The sequence below is a fragment of the Acyrthosiphon pisum genome, chromosome A3 (assembly GCF_005508785.2).
Source record: "Acyrthosiphon pisum isolate AL4f chromosome A3, pea_aphid_22Mar2018_4r6ur, whole genome shotgun sequence".
Lineage (NCBI taxonomy): Eukaryota > Metazoa > Arthropoda > Insecta > Hemiptera > Aphididae > Acyrthosiphon > Acyrthosiphon pisum.
Genome location: NC_042496.1, coordinates 21,120,502 through 21,141,538, shown reverse-complemented (window position 1 = coordinate 21,141,538; position 21,037 = coordinate 21,120,502). Strand labels below are relative to the sequence as shown.

The 21,037-nt window shown below is 27.9% G+C and overlaps 4 protein-coding genes across 4 annotated transcripts; 3 read left to right on the top strand and 1 right to left on the bottom strand.

Annotated features, from left to right (window-relative positions):
- The first annotated feature begins 1,493 nt into the window (after window positions 1-1,493).
- Window positions 1,494-5,356, top strand: LOC100573576 (zinc finger SWIM domain-containing protein 3-like). The gene is made up of 8 exons (XM_008186093.3): window positions 1,494-2,316; window positions 2,412-2,692; window positions 2,745-2,902; window positions 2,962-4,159; window positions 4,285-4,407; window positions 4,468-4,558; window positions 4,643-4,717; window positions 4,784-5,356. Exons 1-6 carry the CDS (start codon window positions 2,069-2,071, stop codon window positions 4,509-4,511), a joined length of 2,052 nt encoding a protein of 683 aa, XP_008184315.2. The 5' UTR covers window positions 1,494-2,068; the 3' UTR covers window positions 4,512-4,558; window positions 4,643-4,717; window positions 4,784-5,356.
- A 2,960-nt stretch (window positions 5,357-8,316) lies between these two features.
- On the bottom strand, window positions 8,317-16,245 carry LOC100159901 (LMBR1 domain-containing protein 2 homolog). Its single transcript, XM_008186092.3, has 14 exons — window positions 16,047-16,245; window positions 15,720-15,844; window positions 14,913-15,335; window positions 14,554-14,717; window positions 13,465-13,632; window positions 12,852-13,062; window positions 12,599-12,772; window positions 10,860-11,034; window positions 10,510-10,691; window positions 10,301-10,434; window positions 10,133-10,238; window positions 9,234-9,435; window positions 9,073-9,168; window positions 8,317-8,998 (listed from the first exon to the last, which is right to left on the bottom strand). Exons 3-14 carry the CDS (start codon window positions 15,084-15,086, stop codon window positions 8,814-8,816), a joined length of 1,971 nt encoding a protein of 656 aa, XP_008184314.1. The 5' UTR covers window positions 15,087-15,335; window positions 15,720-15,844; window positions 16,047-16,245; the 3' UTR covers window positions 8,317-8,813.
- On the top strand, window positions 11,375-12,600 carry LOC107884063 (WD repeat-containing protein 92). Its single transcript, XM_016805442.2, has 2 exons — window positions 11,375-11,791; window positions 11,875-12,600. The coding sequence occupies exons 1-2, from the start codon at window positions 11,389-11,391 to the stop codon at window positions 12,540-12,542; spliced, it is 1,071 nt and encodes a 356-aa protein (XP_016660931.1). The 5' UTR covers window positions 11,375-11,388; the 3' UTR covers window positions 12,543-12,600.
- A 146-nt stretch (window positions 16,246-16,391) lies between the features above and the next one.
- On the top strand, window positions 16,392-20,063 carry LOC100166705 (X-ray repair cross-complementing protein 5-like). Its single transcript, XM_001952720.5, has 2 exons — window positions 16,392-16,605; window positions 18,356-20,063. The coding sequence occupies exon 2, from the start codon at window positions 18,376-18,378 to the stop codon at window positions 20,008-20,010; it is 1,635 nt and encodes a 544-aa protein (XP_001952755.1). The 5' UTR covers window positions 16,392-16,605; window positions 18,356-18,375; the 3' UTR covers window positions 20,011-20,063.
- Window positions 20,064-21,037: the final 974 nt, after the last annotated feature.

Below are 21,037 nucleotides of genomic sequence, written 5' to 3'. Positions count from 1 at the left end.
AGTTATTCCATACGCGAATAACTGCGACATACCGATTACAGGTATGCTTGTCTATAATACTGTTGCAGCGATGGCAAATTGTTCAAAACGTTACGTGCCAACAATATTACCTGATTTTTTTTTCGATTCCTGCGTTCCATTAAGTTATGAAGAATATGATATACATATTATATTTATATATTTGTATATATTATGATATTATGTATATATAAAAAAAAAAGCAGGTAAGTGTATGTCGCTCTGCTGTACAGTAGATTACAAGTGGGTCATTGTATAATGGTTGTATTAGACTTGAATTCAATGATATAATATCATTGTATAAGAAAAACGATTCTGAGCGGAGACGATTTGTCAGTCTGGATATTTTATATTTTGTTATTATTTATTTTACCATGTAAGTTGAATTAATATTAAAATATTATAATTTTTTATTCGTTTCTATGGTGATAAACAAAGCGTTAGAAATTAAAATCCAATTTTTAGCGTTTTTTTCGTAATTTTCTGGTTGTTTCTCCCGTGGCATTAAATAACTATTGAGAAAATCGAAAAATGACCTGTCTTAAAGTACCATCTTGATCCAATTTGCTAAAATATAAGGTACTATATGTCTATATGTTGAAATCGAAACACTCCTTCTGGAAAAAAATTTTTATACAGGATATAAAAAGAAAAAAATAATAAACACCAAAGTAAACACAATAGCTTCCTCGCTCCGTTCAGAATCTAAAAAAATTAACTAGTGGACTGTATAATTTAATGATAACAATTTTGAACAATAAACACTGTTTTAATTGTTTTAATAATATGTAATTCTATCCGTCATCGATTATGGTTCCATAATCTACGGAGCAGCCCCGGAATCAATTTTAAAATCATTAGATCCAATCCACAACCAATAGGCATCCGACTGAGTATTGGCGCCTTTAAAACAAGCCTCATACCTAGCATCTTATGTGAAGCAAATAGGTACGCCGCCACTCGAGATAAGACGAAACATGCTCATCCATAAGTTTGCACTTAAAAGACTAGCCGACAAGGACAATGCTATATCACCATACCTTTTCAACACTTCACCTCCTTCATTGCACTTAAAAAAAAATCAAAAATTGGACACAAAAACATCACACGCACGTCCACTTAATGAGAAGAGAGCCATTAATCCATTATACAATGACCCACTTGTAATCTACCGTGCAGCAGAGCGACATCCACTTACCTGATTTTTGTTTCTTTGTCATGACTGCTGCCTTCTCGGTTCTTTGCCGTGCCAAAACGTTTTTGCTATAGGTACTATTGCTATGCCGTACGTGTGTAACTGTGTAAGCCGGTGTGACGACATAGGTGCGATGTCCTCTTAAAAGCCACAACAATTTTACACTATTTATAATCAATGATACATATTATTTGTTTATAGACAGCTAGGTATTAAATTCGTGGGACGACAATGTCATTATTTTAGTAATAATTGAGAACTTCTCAAGATTGTAAACAAAAATACGTTTTCTGATTTGAAAAAAAAAAAAATGTTTATTTCGTATTTCTATTTACTCTAAACGAAAAATAATAATATTAATAGGTACAAAATCAGGGGCCCCAATTGCCATAAAGAAGCCGGGGCCCCGTCCGCAATATTGTGGACTAGCGGTTAGTCCGACTCTGGTTGACTGTTGTTATATTGATTATGTATATTGAAACTAAAATATTAATAAAATAAAAAATGCCATACTACGGAAAGGAAGTAGGTATATAATTTTGTACTTTTGCAGACTTGAGACAGCAGCGTATTATATTTGTACATTATAATATTATATTGTGTAGGACGGGCATAGAGCACCGGGCGCCCGGTCACACTGTAGAGCACCGGGCGCCGGGTCATACCATAGAACAATACTGTAGGAAACCAATACAAGTTTATCTTTATATATTAATTTAATTAAATCATTTTAGTTTATCTGTCATCACTTCATCCTTCATCGTCCGAATTGTATAATATACTAATCTGTGGATATGTGTTGTATGCGTTTTAAAATTTAAAGTTACATAATAATATAATAATATTATTCTAATAATGAAGCTGGGAGATACATTTAGCTCATTCGAAGCATTTGAAAGTTGTTTCACGGTCTACAAAGATACCAACTTTGTAGACTATTTTACAAAAGATTGTAAAACACTTTCTTCGATTAATGCCAAATTCCCCAATGGCAGAATGAGAACAGCATCAAAAGAATTAAAATATTATTATATTAAATTTTGCTGTATACATGGTGGAACATACAAAAAAAAAAAAATTAGTCTTGATCAACGTGTGACATCGTAAGTACAATTTATTAAACACATATATTATATATATAATACAGTTAAACACGTACATATTTAATTTTTTTTAATTAATATTTAAATGATTTAAGTACAATGCGTCAAGGCTGTGAAGCTAGTATTTATTTAAAAGCATCTGAAAATGGGAAATTATTAGAAATTACAAAATTTAATGAAAATCATAATCATGAAATTTCAAGAACTTTATATAGTCATCTTCCAAATCAAAAAAAAACTATACCAGAAACCAAGGCAATCGTATTACAACTTAAGGACCTTAAGGCAAACAAAAAAATGGTTCAGAACAAAATTATGAAACAAAGTGGTAAAGTAATTACTCTAAAGGATTTGTCCAATATTCGTACGACAGCCGGTAAGAATAACAATAATTTTATTGAGTGCTTTTACTACAGTGTATTTTTTAGGAAATCATTATTCAAAGAATGACTTAGATGAAGTTGTTACTAAATTAAAGGAAAAATTTAACTGTATAGTAGAAATATCAACAGATGAAACAAATAATTTGAATGGTATTTTTATACAAGACAAAGTTATGGCAGAGTCTTTCAGTTCATTTCCAGAAGTAATATATAATATATAATTGTTACAATTTATAATATTAATTTTGTTACTTTTTTTTAGATAGTATTTGCAGATGCCACATATAAACTGCTAGATTTAAGGCTTTCAGTTTATGTTCTGATGAATGAGGATGGTAATGGGCAAAGTGAAATAGTGGCAATTGGTTTATTAGTAAACGAAGAAGAAATCACCTTGAGCTGGTTCTTTGAAACATTTAAAAAAAACAATCCAACTTCTATTAAGACTCGTGCTTATGTTACCGATAAAAACATGAAGGAAAGAAATGTTATTAAGTCAGTATTTCCCAATGCTGCTCTAACAATATGTTTATTTCATACATTACGCACGTTTAATCGAGAAATTACATGTGAAAAACAAAACTTAACACCGAAACAAAGAGATGATATTAAACAAATTTTTCAAAATTTAACATACTGTAAGACACAATTAGAGTATGATTCTGTATATCACCATCTTCAAGCTATGGCACCTGAATCTATAATGGAATATTATAAAAAGAATTGGCATGCTATACGCAATGAATGGGTTATGGGTATGACATTTAATACTGTGAATTTTATGAATAAAACCAATTACAGGTTTGAGAGTTTTAATGGTAAATTGAAATCTGTAATATCTACCTTTTCCACACTAGACGACTTTGTAGAAAAACTTTTCATTGTTTTGGACTGTGTGCGATTAGAAAGGGACAAAAATGCTATAAAATTGGTCCAAAAACAGCCAACTCAAAAAAATACAATTCCAGAGCTACAACAGTTTTATAGTTCATTAACACCATATGCATTCAATTCTTTAAAAACACAATTTGAATGTGCAGCAGAAACTGATGTTCTTGAGAAAACAACAGAAAATAATTGTAGTTGTCTTTTTTACAACTCTATGAGATTACCGTGTCGTCATATATTCAATTTAAGGAAAAAACAGTCTCTATCTTTACATGATAATAGTTTATTTGATGAAAGGTGGACTAGGAACTTTTATTACAAAAACCAAAGGGTTTTCAAGAATGTTGAGGTCATAAACACTGACAATGACAATACTACAATGACAACTTTGTACAAAAAAAAGAAAATTCTCACTACTCATGAGAAGTTTTGTGAGGCATCGATAATAGGAGCAAAGATTGCTGACCTAGTTTCAAAATCATCAAATATTCACTACCACCGAAAAATCGAACAGTTGGAATTTGTTTTTAACACTTGGTTAAAAGGGCAAGAATTATCATTACATATATTAGGTAATTATGTAATGTTATTTGATCTATATGATAATCTTTGGATAATTGTAATGGCCTAATAGAAGGTAATTCAACGTTAATGATATTCATAAAATTTGATAATTAGATACTAAATTACTTTATAGGTGCAGATGATCATGAAGTTATGGATGTGGTTGAAGAAGAGTGCTGTGAAAATAATGATATTGTGGATGCCATTGAGGATAAATGTGATTTATCTTTGAATAATTGTATTGGGCTAATGGAAGGTAATTTAACATTAATAATCTTCATAAAATGTGATAATCAGATACTAAATTACTATATAGGTACAGATGATGAAGTTATGGAAGTGGTTGAGAGAGTTCTGTGAAAATAACGATGTTGTGGATGCGGTTAAGGATAAACGTAGAAGTAAAGGTAATTATTTTCAAAACTTAATGGAAAACAAAACAAATATTATAATATAATATGTGTTAATTTGATACTACCAACACTTTATAGGTGCAGCTAATAATGCAGATGTCATTGATATCATGGAAAATACACATGCCGCCTCAACAATTTGTAATAGTCAAGGTAATTTAACAGATAAACAAATATTTTATAAAAATACTTAAACTGTTTGGGTATAATATTTTCAAGGAACTTGAATGATACAATAAAGAAAAAAAGGATAAAGAGTAAGATTTTGTTTTGAATATAATTATAAGGATAATTACTTTGTATGTATTACCCAACTAATAACTATATATTATTATAATGTGACCATCGGTTATTCGTACAGCCGATTAATATCTGTGATTTATTATATTATTAAAATTATAAGGATATAGACATAATTAAATGTTAAAATAAAAATTACTATTCTGTATGTATGTTAATACATACTAATAAGTAATAACTAATAATACTTACTATATATTATTAAGTGACTATTGGTATTCGTACAGCCGATTAATATCTGTGATTTATTATATTATTAAAATAATAAGGATAGACCTAATGATATATCAATTATACACATTTTTATATTTACTATGTTACCTGGTGTTCTAGTATCTATCCGGGCGCCCAGTGCTCTAGACACAGCGTTTAATAAACATTATAGTTTTAAGTTAGGTACCTATTATATATATATAAGTATTCATAACATATTTTAAGCTTATTTGATGTAAGAAGGAAAAAAATAAAAATGTACACCTATAAAAAATCTAGTTATTTATTTTTAGTTATAAGAAAAAATACAGTGTACTATTTTAACCACAGCAAAGTAATTAATTAATTAACTTAAATAACTATAAGGAAAGTTCAATCATGATGTAAATAAGTGCAATACTATATGGATATTTCAATTTCTAATTGATAATCAATTTTGATTTCACTGCATAGTGCTGTTTTAGTTCATGATTTGCTGTAACTTAGAATTATAGTTATAGTTCAATAGATTTATAAATGCATTTGTATCTATTTTCAAAGCATAACATGCATTATTTACATTTCATTTATTTGTTTTCTCATGATATCACACTGTCTCATTAGAATTGATATACCTACCTATGTCATTTGCTTTAAAATCGTCGTTGACAAGAAAATCCTCCCATGTGCAAAAACTCGGTTTTCCAAGAGTAAAAAAAATGTATTAAACTAAAAAATACACTATTTATACTAGGTTATTGTAGGTAACGCATAGGAGAATATTTGGAGAATTTATTTATTACTTTTCATTAATTCTCTGATGCAGATAGCACTTAAGAGATTTTATCCATAAATAGCTAAATTTTTCTGAATCCATGTAAACCAATACCTCAAAATCTTAAATTTGGCAAGGAGCTTATTTCGGGTCAACGATAAAACACTAAAAATGTAATCTCAAATTAAGATTATCTTTTTCATTTATTAAGTGTAATTAACTTACTACTAGTTAGTGTTAACTTTTACATTTATATCTACACTATAGTTTTATATTATTCCTTATATAGATTTTGAACGTGACCTGAAAGAAAGTTTTTTTAAAACTGTAGTATCTGCTTTGGCAGGTAATTTGCATCGTAGTAAATATAACAAAAAACCATTGGTAATGTGTTTTTATGGTTCCACTGGTACTGGTAAAAATTATTTATCTGATTTAATTGCTAGTCACATGTTCAACCTCCCAATGATACCATTTAGATTCACTTTCCCATTAAACAAGATACTGAAGTTGAAAATTAATGCAACTATTTACACAGACACAAAAATAAAAAACTTCATCATTGTAAAACCAATATATTCATCGCTACGCTCACTCTAACCTGTACAAATAATAATTATGAATGTATTATTTGTACAGTTATATACTATAATAAAACTACACACCCCATATAAAATGTTCACTCAAACTGTTTCCTTCGTACAATTTTTTTTTTTTATATAAACCACCCAAAGGCTTTTTATTATAACGATCAATGATCTTTACAAATACATTTCAAAGGTGTATTTAAATATTAAATATTAATTAACAAATATTTTGGTTACTATATACAAAAGCAGATTTGGGTTATATCTCCCTTTGGAGAGGCCTTGGTGTTAATCTAATATTTTATAATTTGTATAGTCTTCGGCGTATGTTTTGAGAGTTATCAAGTAGTTTGTTAATAATAAATAAATAATAAATCTGTGTTTATGTGTAAGTTTTTTACGTTAGGTCAATTTTTTTTCAAATGTTGATAATGAATAGTGCAAATAAAATAAATTTATGTAACTCACTTAAAAACTGAACTATCATAAAAACACCTCAAACAAACACATATTATAATATTCTTACCGCTAAGTTTCATTATAGTTCTATTTATTCTATTTTTTAAACTAATTTGTTTAGCCTACTTGTCGGTGCTAGATATTTTTTTGTTGGGGAAGGGAGAAATTTTGTTCTGGTGGGGCGTTTATGTATCACTACTCGATCAGCCACTAATTTACTTATATCATATATTCAGAAAGTATTGCTAAAAATGTTTTGGGTATAATAATATGCTATGTTTCTAAATAATCAAAAAAATATAATTAAATAATTAACAAAATATCTTTATTTACTATATTTCTATATTTTTAACATAATGGAATTCAAAGTAGGTATAAGGTGGTATAACCTAAAGTACTTATAATATTATGTTTTATAATATAAACTTGTAATAAGGTTATAATAAATGAATTATCACCTACGAATGTGTTATATGCACATCCATATTTTATGTTCATTGCAATTAAACAAATACAGAGAGGGCTTTTTAAGTATATAAATAGCAACATATTGGTATTACCTATTAAAATAAAAATCAATAAATTCAATTTATTATGTTAGCATTATTTATTTTATTTTATTATTATGATTATATCTAAATATCAACATACCATTAGTTATTAGTAAAATGCTCAATATAAAATGCATTTTCAGATTAGATTAAAAATTAAATTATAGGAGGGGCAAAATCAAATGTTGAGGGGCACTTGCCCACCTTAGCCCCAGTGTAGCGCCGCCCCTAAGTCTACACTATAACAAAATATGTTCATTATATACACAATACCCAGGGACTAAAACAATTTGAAAGTGAAAGTTTTAGTTTGTTACCTATATTCCGTTCTCACTATGGTTCTTAAAATAAATAAACGTATGGAATAGTGCTACATATTAAATTAAAATAATAAAATATCATTATTCATTACTAATATTCATTTATAACTTGTGTAGGTGCATTAAAATTTCTAACTTGTTGGTAGAGTATTGTCGTTACAATTTGTAAAGCTTTTATGCAATAACATATAGGTACACATTGAACCACAATATAGAAATATATCAAATTATTTAAGACAAATATTGAGCGTGTGCTTTGATTACCTCAACAGTGCCTCGCAATAATACTAAAATCTTGATATATATTTGTATACTTAGCAAATTATTTACCAACTGATTTACATATTTTAAAATATAAATTTATACATTTTCTATTTCAATTAGACAGTTTGCCACAAGTGTGGCTTGGTGTAGTTTTTGTATACAACACCTCCAATTAAGTGTTATTATTTTAATTTCCAATAAAAGAAAAATGTCTTTAATCATAAACACAATTTAAAAACCATTTTTAACTGAAAATATACCTTATATCCTTATTCCTGAAAACCATGTCATCGCCAAAATACAATATTCATTTTAATCTAATATATTTTTATTAAAAACAGATATTTTCATATAATAGTATAATATATGTAGTAAGTATTAAAATTGTTTACAAATTGTAATCAGAAGAATAATAATACATTTAAAATAGAAATTATTTGAGTCTTAACACATTCAAATCCAACCACTGAACTGTAAAATATGGAACACGCATTGTATATAGGTTATGCATTGAAAAATGTACCCTTATTGTAGGCAGACGCCTGTTATTTTGATTCCATTATTAGATACATTTTCATTGAAATCATATAAACAAAAATAAAATTCTTAGTAAGAATGAATATATGTATTATTTTTATAATGCAGAATAATGAAAACGAAATCAATAGTAGGACAAGTTTATAGGTTCTTAGACCTTATTGCGTTCCATATTTACAGTACAGAGAATTCAATGTACAGAAAATATTTATGGCAATGTATTTCATACAAACATATGGTTATAATAATTTTTTTCACGTAAAACTATAAATCACTAAATATATTCCTTGGTGGCTCCCACGTACTGTTAGGCCTTGTACTCACATTGGGCAACTGTCTTTCTACTTCATGAGTATCATTTGTACTGTAGCTATGATAGGATCGATCAATGGGATCAGCATTATCCAACAGGTATGATTTCATGTTGTCTTTCCGAGATGGTGGAACTCCTTATAATTTATTATTGATCATTAACATTTTACAATATACACTTTATGTTATAGTAATATTATGTTATACATACTTTCTTCGACCTCCTCATTTGCATTTGGTAGAGACCTTTCTCTATATTTACGACGCATTTCGTTACCTCGTATTTTACGCTCACGTCTTTCTTTTTCTGAAATCAGAACAAATAGTTAGAGTATGAACTAATAGCTTTCAGTACGACATTATACAATCTACCTCGAACCACTAACAAACGCCCTTCTTGAATGTAATCGGTAACCAAATCATCATCTTCTAAAAACTGAGGAAATCCTAATATGGACAATATTCTTGTTCCAACATTAAAATAAGTTGCTAAACATACAGCAAGTATGAGGGTTGGAAAGTATACATTGAAACCATCACTGATTATTGTAATAACATCCATATGACCCATTATCTAAAATAAAATTAACTCAAGTAAGTTAAAAAAAAAAGTTTCAAATTATTGGTATCCAGTCAAAAAAGCAAATGAAAAACTGTGAGCATACATATATAACCCTAAGAGGCATAAACTAATAAGAGCAAAAACGAAATAAGTAAGCATATTTCTTAGTTATAAGTAAAAAAAATTGAAGTATTAATAGTCTGAAGAAAGGAATTTTTCATTATTTTAACATGTTGACTGTCATGACGTGACCGCTGGCAGTCATCTGTAACTCTTAAATTGTATACATTTTTAACCACCAGTGGCCATAGTTGGTTGGGGTAACAGTAATCATTTTTTTTTAATGTAATAAACATAATATTTTTTAATGTTTTTTTTCAAATACAATAGTACTTACTAATTTGTTAATGACACTCAAAAATATGGTTGGCGAATTGATAATACATATTTGAATGATTAGTGGCAGTTACATAGCAATCAACATGTTAATAAAATAATATGTTACATTTTTAAACATTACAAGACTGTTATTAAGTTAGACAAGCAAATGTATATTAAAGAATTACTAATATTTTTCTATTATTTTCTCCTTGCTTGTTTTAAAATTAGACATAATTATCATTTATTGTTGCTCTAACATTTGATTATTACACACACGATTAATTTTTACTTTTTTAGTCTATATCCAAATGAAATAACAAATTTCTACCTGAGTATAATCAGTTTCAAGAATACGACTCTTTATCACATGACTATCCATGTGAATAAGTCCAAGGAAATTTAAACACATTGGTGATGTTAGACGACTCAATAACCTATAATGGTAATATTTGATGATTACATTTCAAATAAATTCAACTAGGAAAATAATACTTACAATCCAAAAAAAATTAAACTACTTTCAGTGGTTTGATGGTTTGGTGCTAGGTAGTATATATTAAGCAATTTTATCTTAAATATTGTTGAATATGTACAATATGCCAAATAAGCAATGGACAATGTAGATAACACCTGGTAATAACAATTTAGTGGAAATTAAAAATCAACATTAACACAATTTCAAGTGAAAGTTTTTTTTTACTTTACCTGTATCATAACATAATCATTGTTTTGTTTTGCCATATTGACCATGAGAGCAAAAATAGAGAGCACTGGTTGTTTTTTGAAAAATGTCATTTCAGACCACACAATAACAACTGATAGCACGCCAGTAATCACCGATAAAACTTGAAGCATCATAGGGTGTAAACGACACCACCAATACCACTCTAAACAATAACAAATTTAATATTATGTATAAAATAGACATAATTAAATATGGATTTGATTGTAATACTTGAAATTGCTTTTGGCATAAAACTATTATAATACATAGATAAATTTAAAAATAAATTTTAATATGAGAAAAAAATAATAATTAACAAATTTAAACTCACCAATTGTTGATGTATCTGCATAACTATTCAATTTTGAAGGTTTATTGAACATTTTTTTAAACTTTCGTTCTCTAGATGTCATGTTTGAATTAATGTCTTCTAAGAAAATAGCTTTTTCGAGCATTAAGCTGCCCTGTGTCTCAGTACGATGATACATATGCACAGCAACAATCAACTAAAAAAATATATAATAATATAAGATCAATAAGTATATCTATTTTATATGCATTCAATTAATTGTTGGGCTATAACAACTTTTGGTTGAAAACTAATAAAAGAAAAAATAATTCTATAATGTAACTATTTAATTATATAACAAAAACTTTTTTTCCATACAAATATATTTAATTTAAGACTGATAACAAATAGATACATAAATCTGATATCTCCAGCAATTGTACATACTTAAAAGTGCTTCATTGATGTCTCATACAATTTATAAGTAACCATAGCAACAATATTTATAATATATCACTCATTATTATTTCTTCTTGAATATTTTACTCAAATGTAATCATAAGTTAGAAAAATGAATAAATTAAGCAAGTCTCAGATTATTATTCACAGGGAGAAATCTGTTAATTATCAGTTGAAAGACTGTCAATGGATTCACAACTCAGCCAAGTTCACAGCTGTTGGTGGCAAACCAAACTTGAAAGGTGTTATAAATATTTATGCATTGGATGAAAATGACATTCAAACTATTCAAGAGTATGAGAAATCAGTTGCCATTGAATGTGCTACTTTTCAATCAAGTTCTAGCAATAAAAGGCACTTGGCAGTTGGGAACTATGAAGGAGACTTAGAGATTGTGGACTTGGAGTATTCAGCTAAGTCACTCTATTCTGTAAAAGCTCATCAAGGCCTTATATATTGTATTGATGGTATTGGTGGACTTGGAATTGGATGCGGAGCTCCTGAATTAGTGACAGGTATTATAATACTTGTATTATATATATTATTTATTATTAACTTAAATTGTATGTTTTCTGATTAATGAAAATAACTATTTAAGGTGGAAAGGATGGTTCAGTGAAAATATGGGATCCAAGAGAAAAACTACCAGTTGCAAAAATGGAAACTGCGATCGGTGCTACAAAGCGAGATTGTTGGACAGTGGCATTTGGAAATTCTTACAATTCAGAAGAACGGATTGTTTGTGCTGGTTATGATAATGGTGACATAAAAATGTTAGACTTGAGAGCAATGGCATTACGCTGGGAAACCAATGTCTCAAATGGAGTTTGTAGTTTAGAATTTGACAGAAGGGACATTAAAATGAATAAACTTATAGCCACAACAATTGAATCACATTTTTATGTATTCGATATAAAAGTTCAACATCCTACAAAAGGTTTTGGTTACATAAAAAATAATGTACACAAACATACCATTTGGACTGTCAGACATCTACCACAACATCGAGAAATTTTTACCACTACTGGAGGAAACGGTTCAATATACTTGTGGAAATATATGTATCCTGAAGACAGATATAAAACTGAATCTGATGGTGACAAGATAACAAATCCAGGAAAATTACAATTGATTCAAAATCAGTTAATATCAACACAACCAATCAATAATTTTCGATGGTGTCCCAGCAAATTAGGTCTAGCATTGTGTACATCATTCGATCAAAACATTAGGCTATTAATTCTCACAAAACTTAACTTGTATTAAGCTCATTATTATCATTATTTATACATTTATAATATAATATTACTTTCTTGTATTACTTGTTTATGAAGTCGAGTTAGCATGCCAATCGAAGGTGTTGTATGGTTCCTTGAATTAGACCGCACATTTTTCAAAAAATCTCGCTGGTCCTCAGGAACTTTTTTCAAAATTATTTGAAAACAATCATACAACGGATCATTTGGACTCATACTGATACTAACACTTTTGATTGACTAATTTAAGAATTCCAAATTTTAGTTTGTTTTTCATATTTTATATAAAATAATATAATAAAATATAGTTAATAAATACTTCAAGAACATCTTCTAAAGCTCCTTCTGATTCTAACTTTTCTGTATTGAGTTTTGACAGTTTGAAGTATACTTTTCTCAGTGTATAATCAATTTGACTAGACCGCCATAATTCTCTTGGAATGTCCACTAATGCAATACCTAACAATAATATTAATAGAAACAATCCCCATGTATTGCTAGCAGATGATGCGATAGCTTTTAATTTTTGCCTAAAAGAAATAAAAATGATAATATTTTAATATAAATAACAAAAAAATATTTTCTAAAATGTTGAAATAGCTAAGGTTTAACAGAGTTTAACAGTGTGTGAGTTAATCTTATTAATGTTTAAGTTAATTTTAAAACTTGCTGGGATTCCAATGAAATTGAAATTAATATTTGTAAGACAAATATGCAAACAACCTATTTTTTTCAAAAAATTATAGTCAGTATAACATTTTAAATTGTATTAAAATAAACATAAATTATTAATAATTTTAAATTAAAATACTTTCATAGCCTTATATTTAAATCATTTTATAATAATTATTAATTTTGTAATTTACATAATACTGTTATTATTTTTTGTTCCGTATTATCTAACATTTGTAAAACGATTATATTATACTTACCAATCTAAATGCACTCCTGGCTTAAGAGCAATGTAAACCACAAGTATTGTAACAATTAATAATAATGTACTATAATAGAGTGTATTGCTTTTAATAGCATTTTTTAATTTGTCCTTCAATGTAAATTCTCCAGACTTCACATAGTATTGCATAACTGGCATAATAAACCTAAACATATTATACAAATTTAAATAACTATAAACTATACATATTATACGTTTAACATACTGCAAGCATTATATTATAATAACCAAAAATTAAATATATAAAATAAATTATAAACCGTAAAAATAGAATCACAGTAAAAGAGAGTTCAATAGAGGTCAAGACACACTGAAGTGTTTTGGAGTAATACTAATAATTTTTATCACTTGTAACTATTTAGAGGAAATCAGTGAAAGATCAACTAGTATATGTATCGAACACTAACAAACTAGGTTTAACAAAACTGTTGTTAAAATGTTTTATGAAGTCAATCTGCTTGAATTGATTAACTTATTACAAAATTGATTAATGAGGTAATTCCAGTATCCTATGTAGGCTTTATCAGTAATACATTTTTTTTTTCAAATAATTTAAATACTATAAAAACTCAGTGTTCAGCAGAAGTTTCATACTTCAATAATATTTTTTGTAATAAGTGAAGCTTACCTAACTTAAAAAAAAATAAACTAAAAAACAAAAATTGCTTAGATTAGTATTGCTATACTGATTATGTAATAATAATAAATATTACGTACAAATCCTCTCATAGTCATACTAACACCATACATTGTTTTATTAATTAAAATGATAATAATAATAAATATTATTATTATTATTATTATTAATAATGTCAAATATGTTATTTTTTTTATATTTTAAAATTCATTGGTTTGGTTATATTAATACTTTTAATTATTTTCAAAAACATATATTATGCTATTAAGGGTTTAATGGTTATAACAACATTTCACAATGAATATTTTTAATGTGTATCAAGCATTTCTTATTAAGTAAAATAAGAATGTATCAAAGATTCTAAATTATTAAATGTTCAGAATACCTATTACGAATTCACTGTAGCTTATGCGCCACACGACTACATACCATGTTAGAAATTGGGAAGTCCAATAAACAACTCTCCACATCTTTGGTAGAGTAGATTCTGGCACATAACTCCAGGGTTTATTACAGGCTGATAATTCATGACTAGAATTTGTAGTATTATCGTTATGGTTATGCCCATCTTGAACGCATTTACGATAAGCTGCCTAGAATTCAAAATAATAATTATGTATTAAATGTGTTAATGTCAACTACCTATATAAATACTGTATACAGATATATCGTTCAGTCAGATTAATATTTTCATTAAGTTATAGATATCAAAATTGAATGAATATTTTTTTTAATTTCAATGTAAGTAAACACTGAAATATTATGTTCATAATAATCTAAGAACTTACCAAAGATATATCAATGGGAAGAACGAAGATGATTAAAAGAGAAAAATACCAAGCAATGAGCACGGCTGTTGTAACAACAATATTTTGAGTTTTCCAATTGCCATAACGGTTAAGTAGCACCGTAGTTAAAATAAAAGCAAATATAACTTCAGCGCTAAATATTCCCACAGTCATATTGAAACTTATTTAATCATCTATTTGACAATTTGTTTTCTGCTTCGGATTGCATCTTTTGTAATTTTTCCAATGTCATAGATTTCAATGGCATTAATTTGGGCTTACAAAGTATCAGTTGCAGAGATTCCCTGTGATGCAATAATCCAACTTTCGGTACAAAATGTTTTATCGATATGGAGTTCTTTAAAACTGTCGTATTACTTTCCACTGGTGGTTCAGGAGATGTTTTGTCATCCTGCATACCAGCTAAAATTCAAACACAAATATATCATAAAATAATTATAACGCTTTTTACATGTTATTCACTTTTGGACTGTTTTGACCAAAAATAATTCAGTGGTCTGTTTAAAGTTTAACCAAAATTGGTCAATATGCATAACTTAAATCATGAGTGATCTTTTCAGAATGTATAATTAAGTAGTTAATTTATTTGTTGGATACTCCTGAAAAACCACAGGAGAATATTGTGAAAAATATTCATACTGCTTGTGCTGTGAACAAATTAATGAACTTTTTTACTACTCCAAATGTTGAAAAAAAAAACAGCCACAGCATTTAAAAAGGGTTCACAGTGTCCACTCTTGAAAATTACTACTTTTAATAGGTTTTAAAAAAATATCTTCTACTTACCGAATTATAACGATTAACAAACTGAATCAGTTAACAGACGACAAACACTATAAATCAGGTAGGTACGCATCAAGTGTGAGAATAGGACTGCTTCCAATTACTTAGGCCCTCTTAAGTTGGAAGTACTAGAATAAATGAATTTTTTTTAATCGTTTAACTTCGTAAATACTAAATAAATAATAATGAACTTTTGAAAAAAAATTCCAATCGTCCGTCATACATGATACATATCGGGATCGGGTTGTTGGAGAGACAACAAATAACAATATCAAAGAATAATGATAAAATATTAAGACGTTCTTATCAATAGACAGATTTTGTACCAACCACTCGGAAACCTGTTAATGGAAAGCCGTTTTGTTTGTTTTCCGAATGACACCTTTGAGTGTTTGACGTTTTAAATGATTTGAAAGCTTATTAAAATATTATATAACTGCTTGCTAACATGTCCTAAGCGCCTTATTACTATTTAGCATACTATATTACCATTTACCATTTCCCAGGGCACCGTGTTATGGCCAAATCGGTTGACTGGTGGGGCCGGCTTGAAGACTCACTCATCTATAATAATATGGCCCAGCACGATTTAGTATCTTAAATCACGGTGGCTGCACTGATAAAAGATAAACACTTTATCATCGGCACCAAAAAAAAAGGCGGTAAATTATAAATGGAGAATGAAGATAACATATTTCCACAGTTCCACCGAAACATTATTGATTCGTATATTATATTTTATTAATATTCACGTGTTTTTTTCTAAATTTATACCTAATTGTATTATTTCATATTAATTGTATATTTGTATCTTATTTGTCAAGAAAAATCAAGAGTTGTTGGGTTACTATTGACTTGTCGGCTATGAAAGTGTTGTAATTCTAAACGGGTATGTCGTATGTATTATAATGTATAGGGCTCGGATTTATATGTATTTATATAACCAAAGTATGTATTTATACAATAAAAGTATGCACATAAATATGTGCTAAAGAATTCAAAATATGTACTATCAAAAAAAAAAATAATAATAATAATAATTATTAATAATATAATAAAATGTAATAAAAAATTTATATTTATCTAATTACATTGATTACAAACATTTATTAACATTCATTTTTAAATTTTCGAATCCAAAAGATCGCCGATATTGTCGTAAAATCTTAATAATAATTAATAATAAAATTAAATGTGATAAAAATATGCATATTTATCTATAGTTATCTAATTATCTTGATTACAATTAATAATAACATGCACTTTTAAATTTTCGAATTCAAAAAATCGTAAAAATCGTGAATATATAGTCATGATAACCTTTCAATTATTTTAACTCTGAAGAAAAGACATTAAAACAGTATAATTGTCTAAATATGTGAGAAAAAATTGAATAATTGTGAAATATGTAAAAACATATTGTATTTATGACAAAATATGTAAAATCAAATATAGCTCATTTTATCAAAAATCTTGTGAAACAAATTTATCACTTGCCGAAATTAGTTTATCATGTCGCGGAGAAAATATGTATTTACATATAAATCCAAGCCCTAATAATGTATATTAATATTGCCATTCGGCATTCACTATGTATCATAGTATTTTACTCCTGAAAATATTAATATTGCATTATGTAATTGGTGTGAGCGTTAGCACAGGCGTCCCACAACCAAAGACAGCTGGCAATGACTGTTGGCCAAATGTTAATCACAGAATGCACAGACATTGCATGGGGGTCAGGCACTGTTCGGCGGCTCCGTCTGTATTCCCAAAAGCGGCTCAATCTTATTCTGAATATTATAGTATAGTATTTAATAGTTTGTGGTCTTGGGCTAAGAATCCATCCATTTATGGAACTTCATGGTGGTGGGAAATGATCCCTATTTGTTCAAGAGTTCTCGACACCAATTTTATTTAGTCGCCTTCTGGGGTCACCTGGGATGTTTCGAAGTAGATGGATGTAAGATTAGAGGTGTTTGACATCTAATAAATATCAAATATTTGCATTTTATATTTATTTTAATATTAAACAATACCTATTTAGTGCATTAGAATTTTATTTTTTTTTATTACCTATTTATGAATCATAAGTTATCCACTTACCACGACATAAAATGTCAGTGAGAGTAATTAGCGTTCAATATTACTCTCATCACAATGCGTGGGTATATTCAAATTTACAGAATATGCTTATTGAAGAAGTATAAAGTATCTTATTATTTGTATTTTGTACATAATTTTACTGTGAAATATTATTAAATGAATAAAAATTATTGTTATTTAGTTGGTATTTAACATTAGTTTAGTAGTTTACTATAGATTCTGCATGGTTCTACTATTTAATACGTGTGCACTATAGCTATTAGAATAGTAACACAGATTGGGAAATTATAATTCAAACACGGAACAAACATTTACATATTGGTATATAATAATCTATGCTATAAAATTTTTGGTTGAACCAACAAGGGAATAAGAGAGTTAATATGTTCAATTATTATAGTTAATTATAATTATAGAATATTGGTATTAAAAAATTATTGATGCCAGGGGCAGTGGCCCCTTTTGCCCCCCGTTAAACACGGCTCTGTTTTTATTGTATCTCACACTTATATTTTTATTTTATTTGTTTTTAGATAATACATTTCTTGATAAGATGGACCATTTATCAAATTCCCCAATTGAATGGGAGAGTGAAACTTTTGAAGAAGAAAAACAAAGATGGTTTGTAAAACAACATATCATATTTTTAATTGATGCTTCAAAACCAATGCACAATACTTATAATGACACAACTTTTTTTGCAACATGTATTGCACTTTGCAAAAAAATAGTTCTGAAACTTATTAGAGAGAGCAGAAATGATAAAATAGGTATATTGATATACGGTACAAACGATGCTAATAAAAAATGTCCCAAGTATATTAATGTGTTATCCGAACCAATAAAACCCAACATTCAATTGATTAAAAAGCTTGATGATGTGCTAACTGGTAAACTTATTCAAACTGGACAATGTCCTTTGTCACCACTATCAGACGCGGTATGGTATAGTAACTATCTTATAAAAAAATGCAGTGAAAATCAAAGCTGTAGTACTATTATGCTCATTACATGCGATGACCAACCTGACATAGGTGATTCTAAAAAACAATTCCATCTAAGAACAAGAATTGATGATGTTATTAAAAATAATATTGATTTTAAGCTTATACCTATTGGTGCAACATTTAACATGAACCTTTTCTATGAAGGTCTCCTTAAGAACTTTAACAGTATCTCCAAACCCATCAATGGGTTAGAAAGTATAGATGATATTATGTTGGACATCAATGACAAATTGAAACATGGTAGAAGTGTATCAAAAATAAAATTCTTTATTAATAACGACTTTTATATATCTACTGCATTGTACAAATTTTATACAAAATTAAAAATGCCGTCAAAAGTGAAGCTGGACAAAAGAACTAATAAACCTTTGACTAGTAATACTCAAGTATTTACATTACACACTAATGAATTAATGTATAAATCTGATCAGGCTAAATATTTGGAATTAGCAAATGAAAAAATAATATTTAAAAACGAAGAAATGACAATTCTAAAAAATGGTATTATAAAACCTGGTATTAGATTACTTGGTTTTATATCGAAAAAAAATATTATGATATTCTACCATTTTAAAACTTCCATCTTCCTTCGCCCTAATAATGAAGTAGTAGAAAGTAGCACTCATATGTTTAATACTCTTCTTGAATGCTGCTTGGAAAAAAATAAATGTATTAAGTGCTCTTTAAAAATTAGGAAAGGGGGAAAAGTTAATTTAGTCATCCTGATACCTCAAGCGGAAATTATGAATGAAACGGGTACTCAAAACCATCCATCAGGATTTCATGTAATATTTTTGCCATTTTCTGGGTGTGTGAAAAAAGTAAAACCAATGGAACCAACAAGAGACTATGAGTCGTTAACAAATACACAAATCTCAATAGGTATGAAAATATGTGAAAGCATGCCCATCAATTATTATCCAGCACTGATTAAGAATCCTAAAATAAACGCTCATTGGGCAATGTTGGAATCTATGGCATTGGAATCAGAATTACCAGACATTTTAGATGAAACACTTCCAGCAAATGATATTTTTGATAAAAGTTTGAATACAATAAAAAATGATATACATGGAGAGCTTTTATCAAGTAGTTGTAATCTACCGAAGCCAAATAAAAGAACCAATTTTGGTAGTCAACGTGTAAGTGGAAAAGAAAGAAAAAGAAAATACTTTGAGTGATTAGAAGTCAAAACCGTATTGATCAGAAAAGTTTGAAACATTACAATAGTAGGGTACAATAATTTTTTCAGTACCTAATTACGGTGATTATAATATAATACAGTTAAGAAATCATTATTTATAAATGTATAGTTTAATAAGTTAATTAGTTATAAGTTTTTTATAGGTTCTTTTGACACGTGTGTATAGTATTTAAACATGTGTATAATATAAACTATTAACATAACAAACTATTTTTATTTGTATTATTAAATATTTAGAAAGTTAATTACTTATTTTCAACCAGAAACCTTGCGCTGGTAAAAAATCATTATTTTAAAATATCATGTTTCATATTATGTATAATTTTTTTTTTTAATAAAATGTATGTTATAATTATTAATTACATACCCATTATAAATATTTAAAACAAAAAAAAAAAGATTCTGTCATGATGGTTCGTCTGTTCCTAAAATATAATTTCTTGATTTATAATCAGTACTTACTGCAATACCAGTCGCATTTATTTGTTAGAATTCATTAAAAATCACTGTTCGTTGATCCCTAAATCTGTCAAATATACAATGGCATCACTGGCGTAAATGAACAACACTCGCAAATCTCTTCTCTTTATATTTTAACTTTGACTTCCCTCCACCAATGAATAATACTGAAGTATAAAGTATAGATATTCCAACTTGAATCATCCTAGTAACTGCTATTTTGGTGTGCACGATATCTTTACTACCTTATCCTTACTGAAATATGTTGAATCCGTCATTTATATTTAAAAAAAAATGTTTTTCTCTTGGATGTTTAGTTTTAAAACTATATGCCGTAATTGGGAGCAATACAGAGTGTACAGGAAGGCTATACAAATTAAATAATTTGTAACAATTTTTTTTTTGTATATCATTTGCAAATGATTGTGTTACACATATCATATGACATTATTTCAATACTGAAGATAAAAAATTAAATATGATAAATTTTTTTTTAAATAGCCAATTTGTAATATTTATTTATGTAGTTAATTTTTAAATATTTC

Bases quoted from the DNA above. Each gene is read 5' to 3' on its own strand.
- LOC100573576 (XM_008186093.3), top strand. From the start codon at position 2,069: ATGAAGCTGGGAGATACATTTAGCTCATTCGAAGCATTTGAAAGTTGT. The intron at 2,693-2,744 runs GTAAGAATAACA...TGTATTTTTTAG, and splicing joins CAATATTCGTACGACAGCCG to GAAATCATTATTCAAAGAAT. The intron at 4,160-4,284 runs GTAATTATGTAA...ATTACTTTATAG, and splicing joins ATTATCATTACATATATTAG to GTGCAGATGATCATGAAGTT.
- LOC107884063 (XM_016805442.2), top strand. From the start codon at position 11,389: ATGAATAAATTAAGCAAGTCTCAGATTATTATTCACAGGGAGAAATCT. The intron at 11,792-11,874 runs GTATTATAATAC...TAACTATTTAAG, and splicing joins AGCTCCTGAATTAGTGACAG to GTGGAAAGGATGGTTCAGTG.
- LOC100159901 (XM_008186092.3), bottom strand. From the start codon at position 15,086: ATGACTGTGGGAATATTTAGCGCTGAAGTTATATTTGCTTTTATTTTA. The intron at 11,035-12,598 runs GTAATACAAGAA...ATATTTTTTTAG, and splicing joins TAACTCGACTTCATAAACAA to TTGATTGTTGCTGTGCATAT. The intron at 10,692-10,859 runs GTGAGTTTAAAT...GTTATTGTTTAG, and splicing joins TGCAGATACATCAACAATTG to AGTGGTATTGGTGGTGTCGT.
- LOC100166705 (XM_001952720.5), top strand. From the start codon at position 18,376: ATGGACCATTTATCAAATTCCCCAATTGAATGGGAGAGTGAAACTTTT.